Raw genomic sequence first — 10,000 nt, forward strand, 5'->3', positions numbered from 1 at the left:
AATCTAACTGGGGGCTGGATGGACACTACTTGATTTTAAACGCTAATTTTAAAGTAGGCACAAACACACAAAGACACACAGACAAAAATACACTCAAAAACACCCACACACACACACACACACACACACACACACATACTCCTAAAGACTCTCACTGTCTCTCAGAGCATCATTATTTAAGGAAGCAGTTAATTAAATTCTGTACTGTCTCAAGGTGAGGAGAAAGAATATGAACGAACAAACACACACACACACACACACACACACACACACACACACACAAACACACACACACACACACACACAAACACACACAAACACACACACACATGTTCTATATCTAGACAGCATGTCAGATAAAAAAATGCACAAAAGAATAATGCATCCTTTCAGATTCAGAACACACACACAAGCACACACACACACACACACACAGGCTTCAGATAAACACTGGAAAGAATACGTTAGGATGGATCCCATCAAACTTAACTGTTCACACTGTTCCCATGACAGTACTTATGTTCAACATAAAAAAGCACCCATACAAACCCCGTAAACCCTAACACTATCAACGACAGTCCTACCCACACTATCTTATTGGTTAAAACATGCTATTACACTATCAACGACAGTCCTACCCACACTATCTTATCGGTTAAAACATGCTATTACACTATCAACGACAGTCCTACTGTTGGGAAGGCTCCTTCCGGGTCCAGTAAACTTCCAAAAAAAATGATGGCTCAACCACAATAGCACTTAAGTGCAAAGGTTTTTTTTTATTTTAGCCCATGCAAAACAGTGCCACCATTAAGGTGAGAATAGTCCTCAATATCCACATGCAGAATAATATTCAAATTGACCAAAAACAAAAAACTATAATACAAAAATTAGCTGCAGTATTTTCCCTTCACAGTCACCAACTCAGTTGTACCTACTTCTCTTAGGTCTCAACGTCCACTCTCCTCCATCAGGCCTACCCAGCCTGATTTTAACCCTGTAACCCTGCCCCCATGGTCCCAACCAAAACATGCAGGGTTGTCACATACTTCATAACATTCAGTTACAGGATAAAATTAAACATATGATTTGAAATAGCAATCACACAACATGAAAAGTAGGTTCTTTAGCAAATGCATCATAAATAAATACAGTTCACATCTTCCTGTTTACCATATGCTTTGAGTCGGCTTATCAACCCTGTTATCTCCCCCTCCCCATGAGCTCACCCCACTTCCCTATTTCGCGGGACAAATTCTTTAAAACGGTCTCTGTGCCTCCAGTCTGGTTTGTCCCAGAGCAGCACCCATACCCGGAAGTGAAAACACGTAAGTACAAACAAACACAGAGGACAATACCAGTGCCTGCCAAGCTACGATACAACGCTAAGTACCGACATAACACCTGTATGTATTTCATGCATCTATGTATAATAAAGTACAGCTTGATTAAACTACTTATTGCCTTATTTCACGGAGTGAGGAAGACATTAGGGGGTATTGTGTGGCATGGTTATGTGTGCGTGTTTGAGGAGGGGGCACGGTTAGCCGCTAACGGTGCGTGCACTCACTGCCGCGGCTACCATAAAACAGAGGGCAAGTGTATTGTTTTGTTATGAGGGAAGGCTGCCGTTTTCCGCGACAGAGCCCATTGTCACACCTACCCACACTATCTTATCGGTTAAAACATGCTATTACACTATCAACGACAGTCCTACCCACACTATCTTATTGGTTAAAACATGTTATTGATTTTCATATGTGAGGGTTCTTTACATTGTCTATGTGCTTTGGATACGTATTGTGCAAAAGCTCTTCTATAGCACACTGAGGGCCGGATGTACAGAGATATATGCGTGCTTTGCCATATATTGCGTGGAATTTACTAAGCTTTCACTTCATTGCGTAAACAGCGATCATCACTGCCCGTCCCCGCCCCCTCTACAACGCTAATTGCGTGCCTTCAGCTGAACCACAAGCGCAGTTGAATAAAGTTAACCAATTGCGACATTAAAAAGAATTAAAAAGAAGTTTAGCGATCATACATGATAATAAGATGTCAACTAGCAGCGGCATACAGAGTAGGCCTAGTAGATAGTTTAAACCAGGGGTGTCAAACTCAAATGAGCTGGGGGCCACTTCTGCCAACATCATCTGATTGGAGGGCCGGCTATTTCTGAAAATGCAATGTTTTTTTTTTATTTTCAAATACCACACAAAACTGCAAACAAAAAGTGCAAGTGTTTTTATCTATTTTTAGACACCTGTGCTAGCAACCTTAGCTTATAAATAAAAGAATGATAAAATAAATATTAATACAAAGTATAAAATAAACAAAAAGCATAAAAACAGGCATGTGTGTGCTTCACACCAAACAAAAATATGTTCCTCTCATAACTTATTTAAACCTGCATGGCAAACTTTAGGCACCAGGGTTAAGAAAACAACAACATTGGATTTTGACATCAAAATTTCAAAAGGTTTGAAAGTGGTCAGGCCATCCTTAAAAATATTTTCGTTTGCCGTAACCCGACCGACCCTGTCAATTTAGAACCGACCCAAATATTTATTTTTTTCCCCTTTTAGTCTGACCGACTTGCCGGTTGTAAACTTGCGTTAATACCGACCGATTGTTTTTTTCACTCTAAACAACCAATAGAAATGCAATGAAATAATATCTCTTTTAGTAGGCCCAAGTATTGTGAATAAATTGCCTACATGCAAACGTGGCTCACTTAAATAAAACCCCGTGGCGTCATCTCTACACCATTAGTTTTACGCATGTCACACTATGGCCTACGCTTCGTTTCATTCACACAAACTGATAACGCTTTTACTTGGCACGAAGTTCTGGAAGAACTGTGGCCAGATCTTTTCTCATCCCTTCTCCCCCCTAGTCTAACGGTGACCGTGTCGGAGTATTGAAATTGGTTGTGGTCTATTCAGCATTTCTCAACATATGGGTCCGCAACATGGAGACTGCTGGTCTGCGGAGTCGTGGAGTGAAATTAGGCCCGGTGCTTCATCTGATAATTTTCTGCGCAGTTGATCAAGAAACCGCGGATCGACGAAAAAAGAAAACAAACGTTTCTGCTATCGATGTCATTAAACATGGAGCCCTACAATTAAGTGGTGAGTACTCATTCAATGCGCGTCTGCGTGAGAGAAACTGAAACTAATCGATAACGTTGGTATCAAAGCTCCGCTTCAACCTGTTGGAAGGCTATTTATTTATTTAACGAAACTTAATAGAACGACGTTGTTTTTTGGAACTTCCTTAGAAACAGAGCAGAGACTGTATAAAACACTGTATAGCATTGAGTATTGTATAGTCAAATTTCAATATAACGTGGCCAAGAGCTAGTAGCCTTCTTTCTGGGTACATGTAGATGAGCCCTATGACCCCAAAGTCTGCCATGACCGGGCCTCAGGTCAAAGAAGTTTGAGAAAGGCTGGTCTATATAACCTGCATCAGAATGAGATTTGTAATGGTGCGCCTGAAGGCACGGGTTGAAGACCCAGTCAGTTATGTCACGATATGCACATTTGTGTAAATTCATTCCTACGTAATCACCATGACCAAAATTGTACTTTTTTTTTTACTTTGAATCTTGAAAAAAAAAATATTGACCTACCTACCGACCCATTTTTTATTTTTTTTGGCTGTTACTGCAAACAAAAATATTTTTAAGGATGGCCTCAGAGATAAAGTCCTACTGTAAATATAAAAATCTAACAAAAGGTTATGAAGGGGGTAAATGTACCCATCTAATTTGCCACTGGATAGCAAGCACCTCAAATAATGCACCTTTCAGTAAATACTGGATGTTGAACATATTTGAGCAGGTTTACTTTCTTTTTTGTCATATTACCTATATAACAAAAAAAACAGGAAAACAGCAAGCCTAAGATGTAAACCAACAATAGTGAACTATTACTAGCCTATAACCACAAACCGTTAGGTTGTACCCTGTACCCTGGTCAAATCAGTTCCTATCGTGGGTGACTTTGTAGTTCTTCAGAGCCCTAGTTTTACTACCCCTGCTGTCTGTACCACGTCCATTACAGACACTATCATCACGATTACCACTGCCACCTCCAGCTATGTTGAGCAGAGGGTCGAAATAAGCATGGTATGCTGGACACCGTCGTATACACACAAAGACGCACCTCCATTCACAGATGCACCGTGACTATCACTGTCAATAGTCGATCATAATCTCCAAAAGGCAGATATTCTCCTTCAGAATCAGAATAGGTGAATAACATAGCCTACCCTAGGGGCGGAGTGGCAATCGGGACGATCGGGAGTTTTCCTGGTGGGCCGGCCGATGAGTCTGAGTGATGCGGGCCGGCCCATAGAGTTATTACAGCGGCCCCAAGTCGTCCACGGCCATCGACTTGGCTATCTAAGATCTTCCGCGAAAATCTCCGAGATTCACACTATCAATTGGAAAAAGTCCAACCAGTATTTATACCACTTGCTCACTGTCTATATGTCATTCATGGTTACCCTGCACACTTATCTCTCCCATGCTGATTTTTGTGTAGGCTAGCCTTAGTTTTTTATTTTAATTCATTTTTGTCTGATTTAGGCGTTACAGAACTTTCATCACAAATGAAAAAATACAATTTAATTTGTTTGTTTGTACTTAAATTAACGTAAGCCTAAACTAGAATGGAGCAAAGCCTCCTGGGAATGGGGAATGTGTTTCTGGTTTATCCAATGAACCGATTGCAGGTCAAGTCTATTTACAGAAATGTAGGGGGATAAATAAGTGGCCCCTCGTCTAATGACATGACCCTACAAACGATCAAGTTCGAGGAAAGCTACAGGAGTTTTGACAGTCGACGGATTTGCGTGGTTGCTTGCTGTTTTACATATGGATGGAAGGCAGAGAGAAAGGTTAGGAGCTAAAGCATTGACGTTATTGAAACTAGCACAAGCTAGTCTTATGTTGATATGTAGCCTAGGCCTAGCCTAATGACTAATTAGTGGGCCACTCAGGCTGATAAATGGTTTGTGGAACTCGCCTATATAGGCTTACTTTAATCGTTCTCGTACAAAACTATTCAAAGTGCCTGTTTTTTCAATTATTTAATTACCTGTGCTATTAGGTTGACATTGTCTAGGCTAGGCCTTTAAATTTATACAGGCAACTATTGAAGTGCTATGATACCCAGATATGTCCTTGCATGATGGGTTGGGGGGGGGGGGGCGGTGCCGTCAGAATTTTCCCGGTGGATTTTGCGTGTAATACAAAATTTCCTGAAAACTTTGTGCAGCGAATTTGGGCTTGAATCGAAGCTCTGCATGTCTAGCAACTAGTGGCGGAGAGTACAAATGGGATTTGTCACCGTCTTGGATCTATCGTCTATTTTAACCAGTGTTGTTTGTCGCAATTAAAAATACCCTCAAGGGCCGTGTTGAGAGTGGATAAATGTATGAATGCATGCAACTGTAATTGACCAAGAGGAGGCGCTGTTGCGCCAAATGTATGGAGTCACGTATGACTGATGACACTACTTTATAAGAATGTTACTATGCACTTGACTCTCACCGGAGAGCTGTATGCTTGTTGTGCGCGGTTCTACAATAAACAATGCCACGAGATTGATGGCTGAAGAGACAAAGACTGAACGTCTGTTCATCCCTTAGAATTATTATTCCGCTGTGCAGGTAGGCAGAAAGAGTAAACCTACCTGCTAACAGGTTATGGGCCCAGCAAGCCGAGAATGATTCTAAAGTTTGACGGACATGTGCGTTGATAGTTAGCAAGACTTAGCTAGCACACAGAAGTCGAGTTACCCAAACAGCTAGTTTAGCAGGTTTAGCATCGGGAGTACCGGGAAGCTAAAAAGGAGCTAAACTGAGCTACGACACAAGAAGGCATGGCGAACAGAAGCAAGAGCAAGTGGCCCAAGTTCGACGGGAGGGCAGAAGAGTATGAGCTCTGGGAAGAAAGGATGCTGTGCTGCATGCACGGAGTGGGGCTGAAGCAGACAATCCTCACAGAGCCCACTGGACCACTGACGGTAGAAGAACAGGCTGACGATGACAAGCTGAATGCGGACGCTTATTGTGCATTGGCGCCGCTACTTGACAATACGAGCTTGGGACTAATATTCAGAGACACGAAGGACAAGGGCCGAGAGAGTCTCAAAGTGTTAAGAGAGCACTACATCGGAAAAGGTAGGCCCCGGATTGTCTCCCTGTACATAACAATGACTGCGCTGAAGAAAGCTGACAACGAGACTGTAACCGAATACGTTATTCGAGCTGAGCAGATCATTACGGCACTCAGGGGCGCAGGTGAAGCACCGAGTGAGGGACTGATGATGGCGATGATCATGAGGGGGTTACCGGAAAAGTACAAGCCGTTCACACTGATGGTAACGCATGGTTCAGCGAACATGACACTAGCAGAATTCAAGGCCAAGTTGAGGAATTTCGAGGCTTCAGAAGACTCAGACCCAGTCGCTGAAGAGGCGAGAGAGAGGGTGCTGAGGGCCCGAGCGGTGCCAAGGAAAAGAACCGGGCCAGTGGAGATGGTGTGTTGGCGTTGCGGAGAAAAGGGCCACAGAAGGGATGACTGCACAGATAATGTTTGGTGTAGTTTTTGCAAAAGCAGAGGACACACCGACAAGGCGTGCACAAAGAAGGAGCGTGAACGGAACGCCCGGTGTGCATGTGTCCAAGATGGCGGCGTCGACGGCGGTAGCCGTAGAGCAGGACGTGAACCAGATGGCGCCTGGGGAGCCGCGGGAGGAGAAGACTACACCTTCAGGGCACAAACAGAAGATGCCAGCCTCTCAGGGCAACGGCTGCAGATACAGAGAAAGGGATTGATCGTGGACACAGGTGCGTCATCCCACATTATCAATGACAGGAGCAAGTTCAAAAGCTTCGATAACACCTTTAGGCCGGAGAGACACAGCATGGAGCTGGCAGATGGGAAGCGTACTGTCGGGGTGGCACAAGGCCGGGGAGACGCACAGGTATGCCTCATAAACAGCGAGGGGCGCCGTTGTGCAGTGACTTTAAAGAACGCTCTCTACATCCCCTCATACCCCCAAGAACTTTTCTCAGTAAAGTCTGCTACGGCTCACGGTGCCAAAGTGTTATTCGAAGAAGGTAAAGATGTCATAGTGTTGCCAAATGGCACAAGGTTTGATATTTATGTGTGTAAGAGGATGTACTACTTGCAAACCGAGCGTGATGTAAACGATGTATGTCATGTTAGCTATGATATCCAGACATGGCATGAGGTAATGGGTCACTGCAATTACGAGGATATCTTGAAGTTGCAGGGTATAACAGAAGGCATGCACATTAAAGGTGCAAAGCGTAAACCTGATAAAGAATGTGCAGTGTGCATAGAGGGAAAGTTTACCCAAACGAGAAACAGAGATCCGACTGATAAGGTAAAGACACCGCTTGAGCTGGTGAACACAGATCTAGCTGGCCCAGTAAACAATGAGTCCATAGACGGTTTCAAGTACATGCAGTCTTTCACAGATGTGTATACGGGGGCAGTGTTTGTCTACTTTCTGAAAGCAAAAAGTGATGCAGTTCAGGCCACTGAGAAGTATCTGGCAGATGTAGCGCCATATGGCACTGTGAAATGCATTAGATCAGATAATGGGACCGAGTTCACTAACAGAGAGTTCCAAACACTACTGAGAAAGAACAAAATCAGACATGAGACGTCCTGTCCTTACTCCCCGCACCAGAACGGGACAGCTGAAAGGGAAGGGCGCACTCTTTTCGAGATGGCCAGATGTAAGCTTATAGACAGTGACCTACCTAAGAGTCTCTGGCACTATGCCATTCAGGAAGCAGCCTATACCAGAAACCGGTGCTTTAACAAGCACACGGGCACTACACCATATACAGCACTGACAGGTAAAAAGTGTGATCTAGCCAGGATGCATAAATTCGGGTCAGTGTGCTATGCCTACCAGCAAGACAGAGGAAAGCTAGATTCTAGGTGCGAGAGAGGACTCTTTGTAGGACATGACAAGGGCAGTCCCGCCTATCTAGTATATTATCCCAGTAAAGGAAAAGTGCAGAAGCACAGACTGGTGAAGTTTGTCACCAAGACGACCTGCGAAAACGAGACTCAGACACAGGAGCTAGGACTGGACCCCAAAGTAGATTATGACGAGAGAGTGGAGACTCAACAACCCAGTGTACTGAGTACAGATATACAGACAGACAGTCCAGATTCAGCACCTGAGGATGATGGCGAGATGCACCCTAGTGTGACGCCACATACCTCAGACAGTGGGAGATATCCCACCAGAGAGCATAAAACTCCAGGGTATCTGAGAGATTATACTCTGGAAGATACGGATGATGACAGTACACTCACTAGTGTAGATTATTGCTACCGAGCAGTTTGCGGTGTACCTCTGACCTTTAAAGAGGCCCTGACATCAACTGAGTCAGGAAAGTGGAAAAAAGCGATGGACGAAGAGATGAAGTCCCTAGAGGACAACCACACCTTTACCCTGACTAAGTTACCAGAGGGCAGGAAAACAGTGGGAGGAAGGTGGGTGTACTCAATCAAGGGTGACATTGACGGACACGACCGGTACAAAGCTAGGTTTGTAGCGAAAGGGTACAGTCAGAGAGCAGGGATAGATTATGGTGAGACATTCTCACCAACAGCCAATCTTACTAGTATACGTGTAGTGATGCAGAAGGCAGCACAAGAAGATTTGGTCTTGCATCAAATGGATGTAAAAACAGCCTATCTGCACGCCCCCATTGATCGAGACATCTACATGGAGCAACCTGAAGGTTACGAAAAAGAGGGAGAGAAGCTAGTGTGTAAACTAGAGAAGTCAATTTACGGCCTGAAACAGTCGGGACGCAATTGGAATGAGATGCTCCACACATGTCTAGTAGATGACAACTTCACTCGAAACCCGACAGATCACTGCGTCTATACAAAAGAGTCTAAAGAGGCAGGGAAGGTAATAGTAGTTATCTGGGTGGATGATCTTATCATCGCAGCCAGCAACAACGAGAGTCTGGATAAAGTGAAAAACATGCTTTCTACCAGATTTAAAATGAAGGATCTAGGTAGTTTGAAATTTTTTCTGGGCATGGACTTCAGCCAGTCTGATGGCTGTCTAAAAGTGTCACAAAAGAGGTATGTCGAAAAGATACTGGAGCGTTTCGACATGCAGGAGTGTAGAATTAGGGAAACACCATGTGACCAAAAGTTAGACTACTCTGAAGATGCACCTAAGATGTCTGATGTAAAGAAGTACAGGGAGGCCGTCGGCAGTCTCATTTATTTGACAACCTGTACACGCCCTGACCTATGTTTCGTGGTGAGCAAGTTATCCCAGTATTTTGCTGACCCTACAGATGAACATTGGGTTACGGTGAAACATGTTTTGCGTTATCTCAGGGGTACTGCAGACAAACAGCTCTGTTTCAGAAAGAGCAGAGAGAGTCTAGGCCTACGGGCATATAGTGATGCAGACTGGGCTGCGGACGTTAACGACAGACATAGCATCACCGGGTATTGTGTGAGTATGGATAAAAACAGCTCCTTAGTCTCTTGGAAAGCCAAGAAACAACCCACAGTAGCTCTATCTACATGTGAAGCCGAGTACATGGCTCTAGCTCAAACAATACAGGAGTGTATTTATTTGGAGCAATTACTGAGAGGTATAGATACCTATGTGTATGAGAAAACTGTTGTTTATGAGGACAACCAGGGGGCTATTGCGCTTGTTAGGAACCCTGTGTGTAGACAAAGATGTAAACATGTGGATGTTAAATACCACTTCATTAGGTCCACCATATCGGAAGATAAGATGTCACTTGTTTACTGTCCCACAGATGACATGGTCGCGGATATTATGACGAAGCCCGCCTCCAGACATAAGCTGAGAAAGTTTGCAGGAGTCATGTTTGGTGTGTAAAATGTTGACATTTAACTATGCCTTGTTTTTGTTTTGTTTATTTGATTATGAAAAGT

General features: G+C 43.8%; 1 protein-coding gene across 1 annotated transcript in view; it reads right to left on the bottom strand.

Moving 5' to 3' along the window:
• LOC143122299 (protein sidekick-1-like) overlaps nucleotides 1–4,534 on the bottom strand; it is a gene marked incomplete at its 3' end in the record, with an annotated part of 52,645 nt that extends 48,111 nt beyond the window's left edge. Inside the window, exon 1 of the mRNA XM_076283128.1 lies at nucleotides 4,513–4,534. Within this exon, the coding sequence (XP_076139243.1) occupies nucleotides 4,513–4,534 (22 nt within the window). The remainder of the gene's footprint in view (nucleotides 1–4,512) is intronic.
• Between the last annotated feature and the right edge of the window lie 5,466 nt (nucleotides 4,535–10,000).

The sequence above is a fragment of the Alosa pseudoharengus genome, unplaced genomic scaffold, assembly GCF_046254945.1.
Source record: "Alosa pseudoharengus isolate Yale_2024_CS ecotype anadromous, Long Island Sound unplaced genomic scaffold, YU_APseudo_1.1 YU_APseudo_1.1_scf_132, whole genome shotgun sequence".
Taxonomy (NCBI): Eukaryota; Metazoa; Chordata; class Actinopteri; order Clupeiformes; family Clupeidae; genus Alosa; species Alosa pseudoharengus.